The sequence below is a fragment of the Candoia aspera genome, chromosome 8 (genome assembly GCF_035149785.1).
Source record: "Candoia aspera isolate rCanAsp1 chromosome 8, rCanAsp1.hap2, whole genome shotgun sequence".
NCBI classification, from domain to species: domain Eukaryota; kingdom Metazoa; phylum Chordata; class Lepidosauria; order Squamata; family Boidae; genus Candoia; species Candoia aspera.
The window spans coordinates 69,044,797-69,067,322 of record NC_086160.1 but is presented as its reverse complement, the minus strand read 5'-3'; the positions used below and the strand labels follow the sequence as shown (position 1 = coordinate 69,067,322).

Sequence of the window (22,526 nt, the reverse complement as noted above, 5' to 3'; positions counted from 1 at the left end):
TCATCTGTTGATATGGATTCCATAGAAGCTTATTCTGCAAAAAGTATATGGTATTTAGCAAGTTGCTTTGTTTTTGCTATAGCAGACTAACGGCTCCTCTCTGCCTTAGGAGCCTTCAAAATTGCAAACTGTACAAGGAGCAAAATGAAATTTATATTGATAGCTTCTCTGATCAGCTATGTTTTCCTCAGGAGCGGCAATGAATGTGTAGATTTGAACATTACAATTTTTAAATGAAGGATTCTTTTAAAAAGTACCTATTTTTGATAAAGCTGCATGTCCGTGGTTGTATGCAAACATGCACACATACACATTAGCATGTGCAAAATGTATTGAATTTCTACACTTGTAGATTATTATTATTATTATTATTATTTTTAAATGAAGGATTCTTTGACGGAACATAAGGAAGAAGTTGTGGATGTGTATATGCACACATACGGTAGTGTGCAAAACATTTTGAATTTCCACACTGCTGGTATGGACAGAACAGTGTCAGAACACTTCCAGTAAGGTCATTATCTCTGATCAAAATAAACATTATCTCTGATTAACATCCATTATGTTATTGGTTGATGTACTTATGGGGAATCTTTTCCCAGATTCAGTCCAGTTTGCAAATAGAAAATTCATGCAGGAGGTTGTTTCAGTCTGAAAAACCTTGCCCCAGTTTTGCATGATTCCAGCCTATACTCCAGATGTGTTAGAATTGCAGCTTCTAGAATTCCCAGCCATCATGTACAACACCTGTGGTGGTTGACAGTTCTCTGAGAGTTTCTTTCATTTCCAGCACATCTGGAGAAAGCCAGGTTGAGGAAGCAGCCATAGCTCATTTCATCTTGGGTCCTTTTAGTCTTATTCTCAGTGCCACCCTTTTTTTTTTTCCATTGCCAAGAGCATGCATACAATCCATCCAGAAACTCATTTGCAGAACACACCAAAATGAATGGAAGGAGTGTGAGGACGTAAGAGAGCTCTAATGTCTCATCCATTCTGTTCACTGAGGCTTATGAAGGAGAATCACCTGAGATTAAAATCAAGCTCTTTAGCATTCCAGCAGTACTCTGATTTTTTAAACTGGAAGACTTGCACCACCTGGATATTGTTTTCTGGGATTCTGGTGCTCTTTCCTCCCAGCTCAGATTTATGGGGTCATTGTCGTTCTTCACTAAGAGTCAAGCATGAAATTTGACTCCTTGTGACTTCATCCATGCATTCTTGGTAGCCCTGTGGAAGTGGTTTCCACTACTTCTTGTAACATGTTATTTTGACTTCCCATTCTGACCAACATTCCTGAGATTCCATGATGGTCTTAGGACAAACTGAAGGCTGGAGTTTATGAGGTCTTCACTAACGAGGGACAAAGGTTCTGTATGCTCAGAGCCACCTCCCTACAATTACATCACATCTTTCCGGGCTGGAACCCACCAGTGAAATGTTTCTGTGGTTCCTTCATAACTCAGATCAAGCTGTGCTTTCCATAGCTTGTTTTCTATACAGGATTGTTACCATATATCAAAGCAAGCAATCTGTTGCCCTGCAACTTCCAACATCCCACTGGCTCTACTGGCTGCTGATGCTGGAAGTTGAAGTTCATTTACATGTGGGGAACCCCTGGCCGCCTCACAATAGTGTCTTTTCGAATAGCTCCATCTTTCTTTCAAAACACAAATAATTTGCTTTGATTATGGGCTAGATCTACATTACTGTTTTCTTCTCTGGCAGTGCACTGGAAACACGTCACTGTTTGGTGTAGTTGTGGAGGTCTCTTCCAGAGCTCAGTCTAGTTTGCAAATAAAAGATAATCAGTAATGTTTTAAGCTTGAAATTCTAACTGAACTTCGCTTAACTTTCATGCATCGTAAAGAGAATTCTCTTTGGGAGTGCAAATACAGTCATAAAGTACCACAAAAGGACATTTATATAAATTAATTACAGATAGTCCTCGACTAACAACCACAGTTGGGACTGGAGTTTCCTTTGTAAGTCATTGCAGTTGTAACTCGAGTCACCACATGACCGGACCTGATTTTATGACTATTTTTATGGCAGTCATTAAGCAAATCACAGGTCATTAAGCAAATCACCATGGTCGTTAAGTGAATCCAGCTTTCCCATTGGGCTTTTTTTTTGCTAGAAAATGGCAAAAAAGTCACAAAACGTGATCACCTAACTGCGGCATGCTGCAGCTGGTCATAAATTCGAGCCAGTTGCCAAACACCCGAAATGTGACCATGTGACTGCAGGGGGGGTGCGATGTTTTGCAATACTCGGAAGTGCTTTACAGGCCATAAAGCACCCATTCCAAGGCCGTCGTAACTTTGGACCATCATTAAACAAATGGTCATAAGTCGAGGACTGCTGTATGCTTTCATGCATGGCTGCTCTTCCTGTAGGATCTAGCTTTTCAAACAATTCAGTTCTTTTATAGAGGAGAGGTTTATAGTATTGCTTTCTTCAGAGGTTTAATTCTGAAACCTGTGTTGGGAAGAACAAGCAACTTCTGAACATGATTCTGGCACTTCCACATAAGTCGCATTTTTAAAAGCAGCCCCAGACAAATCCCACAATATGGAATTATGAAGAACCTGTCAAGGACAGGACTGTAACTAGGAAGGGAGGACCAGAGTCACCAAATGGAGGCTACAAGAGCAAATTATTTTATCTGTTACCCCATTCTAAGATTTTTCCTGCAACAATAAGAGGTATGATTTTAAAAAACAAAATGGGAGCCTTTTAGAGTTCTTGCAAGTCCATAAAAACCTTATCACAAGTACTGTTTCTTTTATACTCATGGAGTTCCCCCATGTGGTTGCAATCTTGCACTGCAGTTTGCAACAGGAAGAGCAGTTCACACATACAACATGATTTGTGTTGGCTTGGAACCTGCCCATATTCAACATACTTAAATTTAAGTTTCTGTGCTTATAAGTGTCCTGCTAAGCTGCAATTAAACACATCTTCCTTACATGGAAGGAAGCTAAACAAGCATCACTGTTAAGACCAGGGCAGAATTGCAAATAGCTGTATCTAAACTCAGATTCCCACAACCCATGGCCAGAATGGGATGGGAGCTGGATTCTAGCTATTTATAACTGGCTTGGGCAACACAGGGACTTTACTGTGTGTCCCTGATGCAGGGATCAATGTTTTTTGTGTCCAGGAAGACCTTCAGCTCAGCGTAGGGGTTTGAAGTACCAAAAGCAGGGTGCTAGCGAAGTATTTTTGATCATCCCAGGTGGATTGTTTGCTGATTCCTGCAAAGAAACTCTGGCAAGCTGCCTTTTTGGATAGAACTGCTACTCCATTTCAGAGGCTGATGGGTACCTTTCAATCTATCATTTGCTGTAGGGTGCTTGAAGTGGAAAACTGTGGAAACATTCACTTGTTGCAACCTAGTCTGGAGTTCTGCTTCTGAAAGCTTTTGTGTTTCTTTTTTCCATTAAGGAAATGCTCCAGCTTCCTTAGGTCATAGCTTGAGTTTTTCTCGGTGACAAAACCATGATGGAACGGCTGTGGTGTGATTTAAATCCATCAGCTGATAGAGGACTAACTTCACATCTAAACCCAATATGCTACAGTGCTAGGCCACAGTGCATATTGGGCAGCCAGGGTCTTTATATTGTCCCAAGCAAAGCAGCGTGGAGCATAGGAGCAGAATTATTTGTCATTAAATAGTACTGGCATAAGAGCTTTCTAAGCTGGAGCAGGCTTTGTGGTTTTGTGAAGACCAGAAAGGCTTGATGGAGGACCATGCTTAGAACTTCCCAGGTTCAGGTTCCAAGTTAAAGAATGTTAGAGAAAGACTTTCTGCTAAAGATCTTGAAGGATAATATTCTGGTTTAAATTATATTATGACTCATGCCAGAAATAGAGCTATGGTAAACAGCTCTGTGCATCTGTGGTGAGACACTTTGCCAGCTTCTGGCTCCCATGGTGGAAACATATCAATAAAGTTACAGAGAGACAGTGTAGGGTCAGATCTAGAAAATGGATAGAAATATCTTATTTGTAGTATCTGGTCTGTGTAAAATTTAAATAAATATGATTTAGAAAGTGCCGTCGGCAGGCAAACAGTTTTCAGTAGTGACTGGTTTTGGAAAGGAAACTGAAACTTTGGCTTTTTAACTTCCTTGATTTGAATTGGAATTCAACTGAAAAATGAAATGTAGGAAAGACTAAAAGTTCCTGCTTGTGAAGTTCTGAAGTTCTTTGGAGGTTAAGCAAGAAGAACAGATATTTTGGGTTAATTCCTGATTTGGGCCATAGAACTGTTAAGTCAAATTTAAATTCTGGTTAGCAACTCATAGACTGGGGAATTATTTCACTTCAAGTCATTTTCTCCCTTAGATTTCAAACTGTAAACAAATGAACAAACAAAATTGCAAGCTGGTCCAATGGTGGGAACATATTTTTAATACTTCTGAATACACCTGGCAAAAGGATTGATATAGTTATTTTTTGTTACGTCATGAAAAAGCAGTATTTAAGGCAGAAACATATATTCAGAAGTAAACCACATTCTCAGTACACATTCTCAGTACTTTATCTTTTTTTTCTTGCATCATGGATTAGATGTAGTTGTTTCAAAAATACATTTCTGCCCCATCATCTTTTTCTGTGAAACATTGATTAAATTGGAACAGACCACTGCTTTTATTAAAGACTGTACAAAGCCATAAAAAAATATCAGGAAGAGGGATTTTTTTCCTAGGCTAGCCTAAGAAGGAGATTTTCCTCCATAAAGCATTGAAACAAGGTATGTTTCTGGAAATAGCCCTGGAAACAGCCCTGGAAAAGTTGTATTCTCTAGCTCAGTGTTTTTCTACCTTGGCAACTTGAAGATGTGTGGACTTCAACACCCAGAATTCCCCAGCCAGCCATGGGGAATTATGGGTGTTGAAGTCCACACATCTTCAAGTTGCCAAGGTTGAAAAACACTGCACTAGCCACTGTAAAAGAGACTGACAAGCTCTTGCAGTGTATATTCTTTAGCTGTGATTTAAAACACAGCAGCTTACTTAACTCTGGGAATTACGTAGCTTGTCCAGTTCAGGGCATGGCTAAAAATTCTTTCCAGCACATCCAGGGGCTGAGTTATCCAGTGTTATTTAATCTACTTTCTTCAAGTAGAATTAAGATGTCTTCGATCCAAAGTACAGTTTATTGCACAAAAGTACCTACCTGCCCATTAACTGATGCATGCTTTCTAAACTGCTGTTGTCCAGTGTCTGCCTGGACCTACATTGTCTACCACAACTTTTGCATTCATTCCAAGATTGGGAATCACTACATAGGTGTGTTGACATGCCCAAAGATCTGTTTTTTAAATCTGAATGAATAGTGCATCCAATCCTATGGCAATAGCAGAATGCAGCAACTGCAGAATAGGCTTTGCATGAAAGGGGGATCAAATTAAATTACTCCCTGGAGCAAAGCTGGGAAAATCTTCTGCCTGAGAATTTAGAGGAACATAGAAAGCTGCCTTAGAGTTTGGACATCTTACTGCACTCTGTTTTAAGTGCAGCTTGTTGAAAATATACTCAGTTGGCTGGGTCTGGATAACACTATCAGCCATAAACATAGTTTTCAAACTACAACGGTCTGGTTTGTGCAGGAAGTTAAGCCAAAACCAAGCCAACCTCATTATGGGTTAGTGTGATGTGGAAATGGAGTTGTTAAGTTAGACTAGATCCATTTGGCTTTGTTTGGTTGAAAGGTTCGGTTTTTCTGAGTTTTATCACTGAGCTTTCAAGGGTCATCATCCGTCAATCAAAGCAACTCTGCTTTTAGAGTTTCTAATTTCTCAGAGAAAGTGCTAATCTTTAAAAAGCTTTAAAAAGGCTTTGTAACCTTGCACTAGGTTTTCCTGCAGTCGAGATGAGCATGGATTTTAAATGTTAGGGGGTGGTTTGTGTTTTGGATTCTTTTGTTTTACGTTCCATAATAATTCCTTTGCATGAGTCTCCGCCATGAAGCAAGAAACAAATGTCAACTCTTGCCTTTCCCCATTGTTCCCCCCCCTTGATTTTCCCCTCCTTTTGAGTTGCTATTATTTCTAACATTTCTATTCTCATGTTTGTTTTTTAATTTGCAGTTCAAGCTTCACATAAAGCCTGCCAAGTCAAAGGACGTTCCTGCATTCCCCCGCTTTTGCAGTAATGTGTTTCAGCCATCTTATATCTATTTCTTTTAAACACAAGTCCTTCTGATTAGTATTAAGGGGATGGGTGGGTGAAACAGGGGGCACCTGACATTGTGCTTTATTGTTTCCTTTTTTCTTTTTCTCTCAGGAGACCAGCAGTGGTGATGTTCTTTAAAGTAGGTGGAAGGATCAGGGCCAAAGAGTTCATGAACCCTGCCCCTTGGGTTCAGGGGTGTCAGCAGGGAGGGGGGCCAAAAAGTCAAGATGGCAGCCTCAATGATGCAATCAAAGCCCTGTCCTTTTTTACATGCATCACAATTCACATAAAGAAGTGACAGGGCGTCAGTCAATGGTTGTGATCATCTTGACTTTTTGGACACACATCCATGGCAGACATCCCTGTTGACCTCTGGGTTCATGCCAGAGACCCTCTTGATTGAAACTTGGGGGCTTATGAATGTCTTTAATGACAAGCTTGGTCCCATTCTTGTAACAACATATTCAAGGGGAGGACTGAAGCCAAGCCCTTTGCTATCCTTATGATTTTAATGGGAAGCAACACATTTACCTGGAAGTCCCACTGAAGTCCATGGGATTGCCTTCTGAGTTGACACATGGAAGATTGCACGTGCCTAATTTTAGCTCCCATTGAAACCAATACTATTTTACAAATTTGATTGTGCCTTGAGGCAGTTTGAGATCAGAAGATGTTCTATTTAGGGTTTTAGAAACATAACGTCCCTCTGTGGCTCCAGTTTGGAGCACATTTCTCTCAATTAGGATCACAGTAGTTTTAGAAAGTCGTCATCCCAGTTGTACTGCTCTTGGCTTTCTGTACCAACAAAAACCTATAACCATTTTTCTAAAGCTAGCAGTAGTGAAAATCATGCCAGTCTGGTATTTGACAGGGATGAATAGCTGTATGAATTATGTTCTCCAGAAAGCCATCAAGGTAATGCAAAGATCTAGCACGAAAGAATTGTAGGGTTTCTCTAGAGCTCTCCAGGATGATGTCTATTACAAATATAACTTTTCTTGCATCTCTGGAGAAAATTGGGTCAGGCTGAATTCAGTTGGGTTGCCAAGTCTCAGTCTGTCGTTGAGGAATCCCAAGGGCAGTGTGGGAATACCTAGTAAGAAGATCTTCCTTGTGTCCTGCAGCAGGTGGAAGAGAAGATCAGACAAAGCAACCCTTGGAGTGCCGCCAGAGCATTCATTCTGGTTGCCACTAGTCTCCCTGAGACCCAGCGTTCTGTGCCAGGGCTCAGATCTTGGAATAGTGGCTGTCTCCATGAGTCAGCGCGACTATCAGAGACAAGTACATGTCTCTGATTTGGCTGAGGCTTTGTCCTGGAATTCTCTGCAGGGTACAACAGGTATTTCCCTCTTCTGCTTCTCACCAAGAACTCTTGCACCGTTCTAAAACTTCTTAGTGACTATCAGACTTGCCTGAAGGTATGGGGGAAAAAAAGGGACGTGGTTGTATTTCTCAATCCCATCTTGTAATCACCAGCTGCCCAGGGGTGGCAGTAAGGAACTTTCAGCCTTCCATGGAAGCTGTGCCGTTGTGTCCTGTGCTCATAAGTCCTGTGGAATCCGGTGCTTCTTCTAGGAAGATATAAGGTGATAGAAGACCCAGGAACCGCTTGCATGTCACTTTCTGATTTGCATGGCTTTCCATTTGCATAATACTTTTGTATTTTTCTGGGTGCTATTACATGGGCCTCCTGCTTCTTAACTTGCCCCAGCAGGTTGATTTGCTTTAACCAAACAGCTCTGGGAAGGAGGCAATAAAACTAACAAATGCAACATATATCCAATGCAGAGTTGCAATTTTTTTGATGGATGGTTGATTCCATTTTGGTTTCTTCACCTAAGGGGACAATTGGAGCACCAAGTCACTCCTTGGAAAAGGCTCTGGAATGCTAAGCTTTGCAAAATCAAAGCGTATCTGAAGGAATTAATTAACCGCTTACTCTGAAATAAAGAAACAATCCATTACAGTTGGGATCAAGCTTAGCGTGGTAATGGATATTATTGCTATGCCTCGTCACCTGACTTCAAGCCAGTAGTACTAGGTACCTTTAATGAATGTAAAAGGAAGTGTTTCAAGCAATTTTTTAAAATTTCATTTGCCAATTCCAATAAGTCAATGACAGCCTTTCCCAGCCGCTACCCTCTAACTGAAGGAGTTCTCAAACTTTCTGACACTGCATCCTGCTAAGATGATAAATGACATCATGCCCCCATGAACAAAATAAATGACTTCCTTGTGGGTAATGTTGGGCAAGAAATACATTTTATTAATGTTTTTATCTATAGACAATAAAATTGTAGAACAGTACATTATAAAACAGAACTATTGCACTGGATTTTTTTTAAAGCCCCAATCATATTTAAAACAATTTCTAATGAAAAGGATAAACTTGCCTACTTCTGCATAAATCCTGAAATCTGGATTTCATCTTTGTGATGCCATCTGCTGTATGTGAGAATCTTGTCCATTTCAGTCGCTTTAATCCACAAAATAAATTACACTTTAATCCAAACAAATGACAACACTTCATTGTCGTTTTGACATAATGGTCTTTAAAACTCCTGAAAAATAAGTACACATGCAGGCATAAAAAAGATCATTTCAAAAGAATGTTCTGTAACCTAAATAATAAGTAAAATAATACAATATTATTGGGAGCTTGCAGAACCCTTATGCCTCTGCTAAGAAAAGGGGGCAAGTGGAAAGCTGATTTGTAAGCTTAGTAATACTCAAAAGTGTGAACTCATCTGCCAGAGTTTGAGAACCGCTTCTCTAGTGAGTTGGGATGACACCACTCACAATTCACAGGAAGCATGGGTGAAGTCTATGCTGGACATGAAATCTGGGAGTTGTCTCAACCTAGCTAGAGGGCATCAGGTTGATTAAGCGTGGTCTAACTCTTCTGGTTTCCCTTAACTTCAGACAGTGATGGGAGCTGTGGTTTTTTAAAGTCCCAATCATCTTTAAAACAATGGACATCTTGGCATATGGGTTAAATCTGTTTTTCCAGGTGTCTTGAGAAAGAGCAAAGCCATGAGTACTGATCCAGATGAAAACCTGTGCAAGCTTTCAGTGTAGACCTGGGATGGGGAAAGAAGACAGCTATTTGTCAGGATGACTTTTACTTTCATCATTGTTAAATGGCATGCGCCAGCAAAGGATGAATGTGTAGATAAAATTTATCCTCCTCTGTTTTTAAGCTCTGTTTGATTGTTTCTGTTTTTCTGTGTTGGACAGAATCTTTTCATTTCTGATATATTCCAAGAGGTGGTGATCTCTGTTTAGCCCTTGGCTTCTGGATCACTTTCTCTCCAGGTGATGCCCTACCAACTTTCTCTCTGCGTCTTACTAGGTAGTCTCCTGTTTCTTGCCTTTTTAAACTGCTTATTGAACATTTACCAGTCCCCTGAGTCTTTGCCTGCTTTTCACATTCCAAACTTGCTTCTCCATCTGAACCATTGAGATGGATTTTGTGGCTATTTTCTCTTGCTCTTAACTAATGCAAAAACTAACCAGTGATGGGGCTTGATCCTCCTCCATCTAAAGGTGGTTCTTGGGGAGGTAACAGGCCAAGCATAGAACTGAGCTATCAGAAAAGCTAGAGAGAAAGGGGCTAGCGAGTGAACCAGATAAAAAGCTGTGCTCTCTGCTGGTAGACCTTAAACTCTCCCAGTCTTGAGATGGAGCCAGTTTCCTAACCATGCACTGTTAACGCCTATTGTGTAATTGTCTGTTCAGCTTCTCCGAAGCTTGAATGCTTGTATGGTGTGCTTCTACTAGCCATGTCTGTCTGTGTCCTATTTTTAATTGGCTTCCATGCCTGCTTAATCTGTTATTTCTCCTGCTTAGTTTAATAGAACCTTTATTATGCCCCAAACGCACATTAACACTGGTTGGGAGAGATATAGACATATATGTACTTTTACCTGTGTGGGAAATTCATTGGCTAGCCAATCATCTGTGGTGTCCTTCCAAGCAGTCAGGGGAACTTGTTTTTGTTCAAAAAGTCAAAAGTAGCAGGAGGATGATAAATATTGTGTCCTCACTTGATGGGGAGACCCCACCTGCGTAAGAGCCTTGACACTTCCTCCAAATGAAATGGGGGGGGGAATCATTCTGTTAGTCTCTAAACAGGCCTCTCCCCCCACTAACTGAATCATTGTCAAGTAAGCAAATGGCTGCTATGTATCAACTGTGTTAAGTTAGCCATTAATCATTGGTTGAGTACACCGGTGCTGAAGCGGTTGTAAGGGTTGGCCCTTTTTACTTTTCAGGCACTGGGAGAGGCCCTATTCAGAGATTCACCAAGCTAGTAAAATGGTTTGTCCGGTGAATAATCTAGTAAAGAACTTGTTCAGCTTCCATAGCCCATCAGGTTTTGCACCATTGACTTGTATACCGGCAGTTCTCTTTTAGCGACTGCCTTGTTTAGCGACCATTCGCAGTTACCACAGTGATGAAAAAGTAACTTTACTACCAATCCTTGCATTTACAACCTTCACAGGTTGTAAAGCAAAAGAAAGCTGACGTAAGATCATAGGCACAGGCAGTTTCACTTAGAGATCACTTTGCTTAACAACTGAGTTGCCGGTCCCAGTTGTGGTCACTGAACGAAGGCTACCTGTAGTGACATGGACTAAAATTCCTTATGGACAGCCTTGTGGTTCTGCTTCCTCTTCTTTCATAGAGTGTTCACAGGCACATCCAAGTCTGTGTGGATTTTATAAGGCTAATCACAGCACAGCCAATGTCAGACTTGGATGTAGTATCATTCACCCTCAAAAGTGACGTTCTTCAACATTACTAGATCATCTAAGGGATCCACCTTTCCCCTGTGAATGTGTTTGTGATTGAAACAGGCAGGTTGGTGGGAAAGAGTGATGAAGGAGAGAATTCCATCCATCTAAGAAGCAGTGGATTGGATGAATTTACTGAGTAAATTTACTGAGTCACCCTACTGTGTAGTCCAAGATACCTGGAGGATACCAGGTCACCTGACCTGGGTGTAATTGCTGCAGTTCCCATTCAACTCTGTTTGCCAAGTACAGTCCATAATTTTTAACTTCCTCCAGTTATTTTTCTTCTTGGCCCATCCATCCAGAGGCAGTGCAGACAACTTCGTTAGAGAAATTAAAGTCTTTTCTCCCTATTACCTTCTCCAAGCCCCAATTAAATAATTTGTTAGCCATTGCTCCCATCCAGGGTATATCGTCCGTTAAGAATAATTGCTCATGACACCTTTAGGCAGGTGTCCCACAGGAAGGTTGGTACAGGTAAATAGGATGCAAATTTCTATGTGCACTGGATTTGCAGCCCTCATTCCAGATCCAGTAAATGATAGCAAAATAGAAAATGGAGCCTGTATCTCTTACTTCTAACCCTTTGCTGATTAGGGAACTAATTAATAACAGTGAAACCAGGATCTCATCCCGCTGTAGCTACTCTCTAGGCCATGTGTAGTTTGTTGACTGCTGCACTTGCTTTTCCTTTCTGTATCTATGCCTTTCTTCACAGTAACCCTTGGCTGTGCACGGAATAATGTCTCCTCACAACTTTTTGGATGTGCTTTCACTCTGCATGTAAGTACAGATTGAGAAGAAAAGTTTTTCCCCCTTTGGAGGGAGCTAACAGGTATACCTGAATTGAGTAGGGTTGGAAAGAGGTCTTCTGCTTCTTTTGGCCAGGATGAACAATGAGCATCTGTAACTGGAACATAAACACACTGACTCCACTCCAGTAGTTCATCAGACCTAAGTTCCTTTGAGATCAGGGACACAGCTGAATCACAGAAAGGTCCCAAAATTTCCAGTGGGAACTAAAACATAACAAACCAGAATGATTCAGTAGCAAATAGGTCTTGTCTACTTCATGTTCCATTACATGGGCTTACACTGGTAGGTTCTCCCTCATCATAAACATTCTAAGTTTGAAATAAATCCAGTTGATTTCAGTTATTGCCTGAATTTAAGCTGGTTCAGAGAGAAATGCCATCTAGAGTCATTGCAACTTCATTCTTTTGTACTGTAACCTAAGGTCTTTTGCATATATGTGGGAATCCCACTAAGGGACCCGTGTTAAGGATTAGCCTATTAATTCAGTTTCCACATAGGAGTCATTAAACAACCTTGGAACACAGTGCTACATATTTTAATATTAGGTTACTGACTGCACTTTGCCAGTTCTGATTATCAACAAGTGGGCTATTCTTCCCGCTTGTTTTAAAGGAACAGCGATGCAAATTATTTTGTCCTGATTTTTCAGTAGAAGCAGTCTTTCCAAATGTAATTCTTCTTCAAGGCAAAAGAGCTTTCCTTCTGCTCCATCACTGAATTCATTTAACTCCCAGGTTCTCTGCTGCTAAACAAGCAGATTTTGTTCCCAGATGTTTAGCTCCTGGTATTACAAACAACCACAACACCACACACACGCACCGCTTGAAAGCAGAAACATTAATGCACAACTTTATATCTTTATTTTCTATTTTATATATGCTCTAAGGTGTTATATACTAAGATTAAAAAAAGAAAAAACATCCGGATTAGGCCAACTATCAGTCTGATTTAATTGAAATCATGAAAAGCAAAATTATGACTTACCCTTATGTGTATAATATCTTGGATCAGTCTGATTTAGAGAAAAAAATTACATCTGTTTTGAGAAAATTGTCATTCACTTCATTTGACAGAACTACTGGGGGGGGGGGGTGTTTAGAAAGAAAGATTCAAACATTCACCCAAATATTTTGAAGGTTAATTTCATATAAGTAGCATTTCAAGTGCCAGAATATAGAAATCAACTTTCACATACTTTGTGCTTGTACTTCCTCTATATCGAAACTGATCTTCAAAAAGCGATATAGGATTGGGTTCATTCATACATAGCAGTAGGAGATGCTTCATTGAATAAATAAACCAGTTGATGGTTTATTGAATAAACTAGAGTTGTATTTGCACAACACACTAAACCCAAACCAAACTAACTACATTATGGCTTCCTGTGCTGTGTGAATCCAGCCAAGTGCTAACAAAAAGCTTGAAGACAAGACGGTGGTACCTAGCCTCAAAAATCTGGTGCTTGAAGTGAGTGCTTTGTAGTAAGACCAACCTTGATGTGCAACCCTGAGAGGCATAATTGATAACTCTTGGAATTGAAAAAGTTTCAGCACTAGACTCTCTTCTGTAGGAGTTAGTGGAATCTCAGTTGCTTCTTTCTCATGGGTGTCTTTAGATCACCAGCACCATACAGTGACTCCACCATGAGAGAGTTGGTTGTCTGTTGTATGTGACCTTTCTGTGGGATTGACTGTATATCAGAAATGCAGGATCGTGAAGATGGAACACAGTCATGGCATGTTGAAATACATGGTTTGATAGTGAGATTGTACATGCTCACTGCACAGCTGGATCATCTAAAGGTACCTTGATGTTTCCCTGTTCAGAGATTTCCATATCGATATAAATTGGCTTTGCTTACTTAGTTCTCTGTCAAATTTCCCTTGTCCTCCTAAAAGCCTCTGAAATTGTATTTACATTTCAATCCCATGGATTCCAAAGCACGGAACAGTGATCTCCAGATACTGGGTGTCTCCAAAAAGGGCTGTTCACCAAGGAAAAAACCAGAGCCAGGAGTAATTGGGTCAGTGGGGAATAAAAGTGTCTTCAAAATATTGAAGTTGGAATTATACAGAACTGGACTTACCTGGGATATGATCTTTCCAGTGGCAGCTGAACAAGAAATACTAATTGTGGGCTACTAAACATTGCCACATTAGTGGGATCTTGTCAGATGGCAACCAAATCTGTTTTGACTATATCATCATTGATGAATTCATAAAGAAAGAAACGTATCAGACACATGGTACCAGTAGGCACAACTCCAGGAAAAAGATGAGTGCTGTGATGATGGTACACCTACTTGGAATTCCTCAGCTTCATGGGCTAATTGTTTTAATGAAATGGGTACATCACGTTCAAAAACAGGATTCCTCAACCTAGGCACCATCCAGATACTTGTGCTTCAAATTCCCAGAATTCTTTGTAGTGGACATGCTTGAACAGGGAATTCTGGGAATTGAAGTATTTTCAGCTTGGACCAGATGGCTTCAGTGGGGCTGAAAATCTTAGATCCAAGATCTTTCTCTTAATTGGGTATGGATCTGCTAGTAAATCCTTTGTTTTGCAAACATTGATGTACTTGTGAGCTTTTGTTATTCCTGATCATGCAAGTTGTATGTGTGACTTACCATTTTGGAATCAAATTGTTTTTGCTAGAACTTCGCCTCAAAAATGGAATCAAAACCACAGCTACATTTACAGTATACTGCACCTATAACTGTCTAACTGGTGCCTGGCAGTGTAGTTTTGAAACATATATGAAGGTTTATGTTTTACCTCTCCTTCCCAACTTATTGAAAATAAAACTGTGAACAGCAGTAGGAATATATTGTTTGTATACTTCTATTTTGTGGGGTGTGTTTTTTGAAGTTTACTTAACAGCCTTAAAACTTTTTAGGTCTAGCTTGTTTATTAACTTCCTATTTTGAAGATATCCTATGTTTTTACCAGAATCAATTTGTAACCAATTTACCGTGACTATAGCATTATATATGTTATGTATCTGTCCATTAGACCTTTGTTAACAATGTCAAAAAATGTCTTCATTTTTCAAAGTTCACTAATGCTGGGAATCTTCTGCATTTGAAGGACACGGGGCTTTTTGTATATGTTCTTAAATGTTCACTTCCCAAAAGCCTGAATACCCAAACTGGGAAGCAGAAAATACATTTAAAGAAAAACAACAACCAAGTAATTAGCATTGTTTTGTGTCTATGTGGCCGCCTTTTTTTAAACAAACGTTTTGATTTTGATTTATTATTCCATATTTGTATGGGTTGGGAATGGGGATGGACCTGAAAACAAAATAATTTGAACCTCATTGATTTTACATTTGGTTTTTCCATTTTTCTTTCCATTTTTGTTTCACTCTATTTTTCTGACGATCCACAGATTCCTGGCATATCATCTTGTGCTCCTTTGTTCAGCTAAGAGCATTTTGGCAAGGTTCAAACATTCTGCTTCATGTTTGCATGTTTGGGGCTTGTATACTCAGGGCACAATCTGGCATTTCTGAATCTAATGCAAAAGTGGGAGCAAGGATTGGGCACAGAGGACATTTCTACCCAGAGAAGCCCGTGCTTCAGTTTGGAGCCTATGAAATTCCTAGCCTCAAGAGCCAAAACGTTTTTGACAGCATGAAATGGCTGTTGAAATAATGGCAGCCCAGTTTATCACTTAACCATGGGAATAATCCTTTATCTCCCCTTTCCCACATTGGAAACCATATCAAATATCGAACTGAAATAAAATAGCCTGCAGGAAAATACCAGGTTGCTGGCTTTAGTTTCTTCGGGGATCAAAGTTTCAGTAGTATAAAGTCGTGTTTCTCAACCTTGGCAGCTTGAAGACCCTGAATTCCTGGCTGGGGAATTCTGGGAGTTGAAGTCCACGCATTTTCAAGTTGTCCAGGTAGCCCTGACTATGTCATCCCATTTGTGTTTTCACTTTCACACTCTACTTTGGAAAACAAACTGTAGCTTGGTTATTTTTCTGTTGTGTTGCTTTTCCTTTCTTTGGATTCTGAACCTTTTTCCTTTTCTTCTCTTTTCTGTAGCTTCTTCTTTATGTAGCTGTCAGTCACCTTGCCAAGTTCCACTTCCCTCTCTCCTAATGGACTATAGCGCATTAGAAGAACCTGCAGGGTCTCACACACACACCCAATTGGGAGACAAGTTACCTCATTCTTCCACCACCTCCGCCTTTCTGTCTTTGAAAATTGACTTGTTGGACTCTGTGCGTACATGTGCACACCTTTGACAAGTCTCAGTCCACTCATCACTGTTGACTTTTCACACGGCCCAGATTAATAGGCATCAAGGGGGCAGAGAGAACGTGGGTGCCCTCATAACTGTTGCACTGAGGAACTTTCTCTTTTCCTTTGGGGCGATGCAAGGAGAAAGGACTCCTGGAGTGGACTGCGGATGTGTGTGTGTTTATGCATGTCAGAGGGTTGGGTGTGTTTATATGCAAACTCCAGATACGTTGCTCAAGTGTTAGACCAAATCTTGCACCGAGTCTAATTCTTTCCGAGAGAGACTGTATGCTAGTCACTCTGAAAGCCATATGAATTCACAAGGGTTCCCAAAGTTGGTCTTCATAACATTCCTTAAATTGAGCATATGGGAACCCAAACATCAAATCTGAGGATGGAGCCACCCATTTTGCATTACACCCTATTTTTTAATCCAGTTTAATTAGTGTGACTTCTTTTACTTTCAACTCTTGCCTACTGTATCTTTGGTAAGATCCTATGCACCCTGCTAGTTTCATTGCTCTTGTGGACACTTCATGTATTGCATATTAGGAAATCCTTGTTCACCACTGGTTACGATACTCCCTTGAGGCGGAGCTGTAGATGATTCTGGGTTTTGCATCGCACAGGGATTTGTTCTGTTGTGCTTACAAAACTCTTCCCTGTCTACTTAAAATACAATGAGTTAACATGTCCTAAGAACAAGTTCAGAATTATGTCCAGAACAGAAAATTTCTGTTAGTTCAATCTGATTGATGATTAATGTTTTCCCAGAGTTGCTCATGTTTAATGTATAAAAAAGGGACAACCACTCACCATACCTCTGTTTTCTGGAATAACAAGCAAGGAACTGAGTGTAGCTGAAGCACCCATGATTTTAGTTCCTAAAGCCTGAAGTGCACTAAAAGTCTACAGTCTACTCTTTTCATTCTGTTACTGATATTTTTAAGGACAAACCCCTACCAAGCAGTTTCCATTAAAACGAAGATTAAAATATATTTGCAATGAAATCAAAGCAATTAAATAGAGCCCAAGCAAGCTGTGCCGAAGTCAAGCACACCTGTCCAAGATTGGGTGCATTCCCCAGTTCTGTGTTGGACTGCACAAACTTTTTGGATCAAAAGCAGCATATGGGTTATGGAATGTCATGTCAGACAACAGGTTGGCCTACTATGAGAATGATCAAACCTGAAAACAGATGTGACTGCGGAGGTACGAATTCTTGACCAGCGCCATAATTGATTATCTCCCACTTTATCCAGTCTTAGAACCATTGTAAACCTGTTCACCTATATCTTGGTATGTAAACCACATCACTTGCGTGAGCTAACCCTTCCCTGGCTCAGCTGTACTAATGGGATCCCTGAAGAGCCAATCTCTGTGGGCACAGCATGATTCATTTTCAGGACTCTGTTAGGGCAGTGTTTATTCCATTTATTTGTTTTGCAGGGTGTATAGAATCCTGCATAAACCAGGGCCAACTCTGAGCAGCATACAGGTTTAATCCTGTAAATCAGGATTAAAAACAAAACAAAATACAAGCCATGGAAAATACAAAATCCAATAAATAAAACCACAGATAAAAGATACACTCCAGGAATAAACCACATGTACACAAAGGCACTCTGCTGCAGAGAGTCACGCAGTTCCTGCAGATGACTCACTGTTCACTGATGTCAGAGATTTAAACCGGGGAGGGCTGCTCAGCATTCCTTGTGTATCAAGATCTACAGATGAAGATAATGCCTGAACAAGGTGTAAAACTGAGCAGAAGCTAAAGGGGGTCCTGAAGAATGCAGAAGAAGCTGGGAGGGGCAGATTTTGTACCCATGTTCTATGCCAAACCCTGGGGGTGGGGAGGCCTTAACTATTAGGTGCAGAATCCAAATTTCTGCATTGCCTGCTGATTCTAGCATTATGGCTACAACAGTCTTGGAAGGTAGAATTCCTCTGGAATCTTGAAGAAGGGTGATGCAACAGGATTTCCACTGTCTTGGAGTGACCGTAGGAGTGAAGTTAGAGGAAGCAGTGGGCACACCATGAGTTGTGAAAGGTCTCTGTGTGTGTTACGATGCTTTGAAGCTGAAAGCGCCATGGCTTTTGGTTTCTTAATTCAATTGATTAAACAAGCCCAATGACTCTTAAAAATGCTTTACTATTTGCCCCTAGTTATCTGGAAAGTAGTAGATAAGATAATGTTATTTTAAATATAAATGCTTACCATTGCAGGGAGAAAGAAGTATCAACTTAGCAATTATTCCCATCTCTTATATAAGGGTATTCTGAGATGCCAGGATTTTCCAAAGCAGGAAACTTACTTCCTCCTTTTTTCTTTTCTTTTCTTTCCCTCACACCCTCTGAACTGAGATGCTTCACTGCAAGGAAGATAAGACACCGACACCCCGCACCTTCCACAGTCTTGCCCAAAGAGACTTTCTGAATCATAGCTTTAAACTACAGTTGGCCCATTTGAATGAAAAATGTACCATATTGCACGAACTTTGGTGGGTCCTATTTCATGGTGTCTTAAAAAGAAAGAATAATCACACTTTAGTGATCTACTCAAGGCAACTAGAAACTAGTCAGTCCTGATGTCCTAACCGGTGTGGGATATGTGCTGCTTATATCTGTAGCCACGTTGGTCTCCATTTTGCGTTCACACATTTACTTCCAAGTGTCAATTTAAAATACTGCAACATTGATACACACCTCTGAAACAAGTGTGTCTTGGGTTACTCTTCCCACACACACACACCCCGTCTCTTTTTAAGTTGCATGGAACCTTTTATTTTTGCTTCATGCCATCCCTAAGTCTCTTACACCACCACTTATCTTAAGTGCATGGATTAAAGTCTGAAATGAGCGCAATCTTGTTAACAAGATGAACATGGAGCGGTGATGTATTGATGTTGTTTTGTGGCTGTTTACTGTGATCTCCACTTCTAAATTCTTTAGATTTGTGTCTGAAAAGATGTACATTTTTGCCATACGGTGATGTTCACCTAATGTCTTATTGCCCTGATATAAAATACACTGCCATGTTTCTGCAGCAATGAAACTCAAGAGCCTATTCCTAACTGCATTTTTACGCATACATGTGCATTTTACATGAAATTATGGTTAGTGTCAACTCCTTGGCACAACTCCTCCTCCTTGTTTAAGGATGGACAAGTCCAGATTTGTCTCTGCATAATGGTGTAGTGGTTAAAGGTACTAGAAACCATGAGACTTAAGTTCTAGTTTGAGCCAGTTTGGTCTAGTGGTTAAGGTGCTGGGCTAGAAACCAGGAGTCTGTGAGTTCTAGTCCCGCCTTAGGCATGAAAGCCGGCTGGGTGACCTTGGGCCAGTCACTCTCTCTCTCAGCCCAACCCACCTCACAGGGTTATTGTTGTGGGGAAAATAGGAGGAGGAGGGAGTATTAGGTATGTTCCCTGCCTTAAGGTATTTATAAAAATAATAAAGGGATAGAAAATTAAAAAAAAAAAGTTGCATCCTAGGTGTGGAAGCAGCTGGGTGACCATGGGCCAGTCCCTCTTTCTCAGCCCTAGGAAGAAGGCAATGTCAAACCACCTCTAAAAATGCCACCACAAAAACTGCAGGGACTTGTCCAGGCAGCCATTGGGAATTAAGACTGATTTGAAGGTAGACACATACACAAGTGTGTGAAATGCTCCTAGCCTCTCCCCTTTGGAGTTCTTGGTGTTCTCTGAGCTTGGTTGTTTGCTTGCAGATGTTTCATTACCCAACTAGGTAACATGCTAACTCCACAACTCTGAGCTCCATATATTCTCTTCTACTGGTACTTCTCCCCTTTTTGGGGGAGCACAAATCAACGTGGCCACCTTAACAGAACTCCACCCTAAGTGGAGAAGGGTACTTTAATACAGTTAACAAGAAAAAGGTACCTAGTTCTGAAGTGCCCACATCATCTTTTGGAATTCCTTAGCTGAACTATGAAGTCTGTGCAAGTTGTGTGCAAATAAAACACAAACTGGCCTTCCAAATGTGGCGATAGAAGCACATGAATTGTGCATTCTTTTTTCCTCATTGTTCAATTGCTACTGTACAAAGCTCTATAAAAGTACTGAGCAAAGCCAGACAATATAAAAAGTCCTTGTCAAAGGTCATGTGGAGACACTTTTTTTTGTGCATTGATACCGTCCTCTCCTTTAGCATGTGGTTGAGTTGTGAATGGTTCTTGATTCTGGGTCAAAAAAACCATACGGGTCAAAAGCATATGCTCATCAGCAGTGGTGGTGTTGGCTCTGTTCCCCTCCCAATTCTGTTCTGGAATCACTGACTTGGCAACTTTCCTTGAGTTTACTGACTGTCCCACAAAGCGATGGCTGGCATGCGAGAAGCAGTTGATGAAGAGTGCACAAAAGGCAAGGAAGAGTACATTGCCCGGGGACATGTCATGTGAACATCTCAGCCAAACCATGTGAAGAGGCAAGCACACAACTGGAGGTACAGCTCCCCCCACTCCTCCCTCCCAAATCATCTTTTCCCAACTGCATGAAAAGCCTTCAACTCAAATGTATTGACATCAACATTAGTTAATGCTACTGAACCACTGAAGAAGAGGCATGGGTGTAAGCCAAGTATCAGCTGGAGCATCATGTGGATGGATCAAGGCCATAATGTTTTATAACATTATAAAGCAACCAGTGCAGGGCTGCCTTCCAGCGTAGAAGTTTCTGAGTGAAGACAACTGTCATCGTTGCTCCATGCAGCTGCCTGCATGATCATTTAATCACAATTTCCTTTAGGCCTCCCTCCGATACAGGGGTTTGATTCCTTGGGGGAATGGATCTCTGCTGGTACTCAATACCCTGGGAATGGTCAATGTTCAGAGATTGGTATGTGCACAGACTTTGCATCAGTAACAAGCAGGAATGTATTTTATGCCTTCCCATACACATAAGACAATCTCCTCACTCCAATTATCTCCCTTGATACATGTGGGCTTATTCCTGGTGGTGAAAAGTAGAGGTACTCTCTAGCTATTTTTTAGATGCCAAATCCATTTAGCTAGCACAACTAATGTTGGGAACCATGGTGCAAAATCATAGATCATGAGACTGACCATGGTGAGTGGTTTTTCTGCTCATAGTTGCTACATTAGTTATGACTTGGCGTACATCACTTCATCTTCAATAGTGCCTCAAGCTGAGTGCCAGACACAGGAAGACTTTGCTTGCATACAAGAGGTGTTCACATTGCTGGCACACCATGTGTCTATGATGTATGCATCCTTGATGCCTTTTCACACACCGTATGCAAACATCTGTATTTCACACCATCACCAAATGCACCAGAGAGGAGCAAAACCAGTCAGCCTTGCTGGTGGGGCCTTCTTTAACCCTTTCATGGATCTTTATTTTAATAAGGCAATTGATGTGTCCCCTCTAGTAAAAGCAACTTTTAGAAAGTTGTCTAGACTGGGTAAAACCATTTTACTGTGTTGTTTGCTAGCTCATAAGTTAAAAGGCCGTTTTGGGAAATCCTGTCCCGCAGAAAGAAACTTAATGGGCATTTTGAGGGAAGAGAAAAGAACAGGACAATTTAATGCATGTGGGAATGACTATGTCTTGACCTTAGATTTGTAGCCTTCACAAGCCAGTGGCCTTAAGTCACAATGGGACTTCAACTCCCATCATGCCCAGCCTTATGGTCATGCTCGTAGGAATCGGAAATCCAACTATCTAGAACAGTGCTTCTCAATCTTGGGAACTTTAAGATGGGTGAACTTCAACTATCTAGAGCAGTGCTTCTCAACCAACTATCCAACTATCTAGAGCATGCTGGCTGGGGAGTTCTGGGAGTTGAAGTCCACCCATCTTAAAGTTCCCAAGGTTGAGAAACACTGATCTAAAGGCACTAGGGCTGGGGAATGCTGGCACTGTATATCAGTTTGATGAATTACTGCATGTACACATGCACACAGACACAATGCCTTCTTGTATTATCACAAGTTGCCAGACAGTTTCTCAAATCCCCGAAACCTGACTGCATGCTAGATTTTTAACACTGGCTAGCCGTATTGAGATAACCCTGGCTGGATTCACACTTGGTAGACGGGCTAAAAGGAAATTAATGTGTGGGAACCCAGCTGTTGTCAGAACAGTAGCCATCACATTAAGTCATGGTATGATTAGCATAGGGTGTTATCCAAAAGCAGTAATTACATTTGGCTAGCTAAGTTGAACAAAGCTATTTTAAATACTTGCTATAAAAGCCACTTTTTTGTTTTGCAAGTAAAGCAGTTTCTACTAACTGTCACTCCCTTCTTGAAAGGAAGAATAGTTTCACTAACCCATTTGAAATGGGACAATTGCAGGTACAGTACCTGTTTTCGTTTCACTTTCCCTGTGTAGAGAGGTGAATAGTTTTAAATTTAGGATCATCTTCCTTTTGGGCAAATGTAGAATTGGGAGATCATTATTATGGGCAGGGACCAAAAATACTGTACTGGAC

At 40.7% G+C, this 22,526-nt stretch overlaps 2 protein-coding genes across 4 annotated transcripts in view; one reads left to right on the top strand and one right to left on the bottom strand.

Annotated features, from left to right (window-relative positions):
- SEPTIN11 (septin 11) overlaps positions 1–14,982 on the top strand; it is a 96,730-nt gene extending 81,748 nt beyond the window's left edge. For 2 of the 3 annotated variants that reach the window (XM_063310361.1, XM_063310363.1), the window contains exon 10: positions 11,697–14,982. In XM_063310361.1, the coding sequence (XP_063166431.1) occupies positions 11,697–11,721 (25 nt within the window). In that variant the 3' untranslated portion in view covers positions 11,722–14,982. Of the gene's footprint in view, positions 1–6,097 lie in introns of all 3 variants that reach the window. The other variant, XM_063310362.1, reaches the window with a different exon arrangement.
- Positions 1–22,526, bottom strand: part of CNOT6L (CCR4-NOT transcription complex subunit 6 like) — a 386,677-nt gene that overhangs the window by 186,462 nt on the left and 177,689 nt on the right. The window lies entirely within an intron of this gene.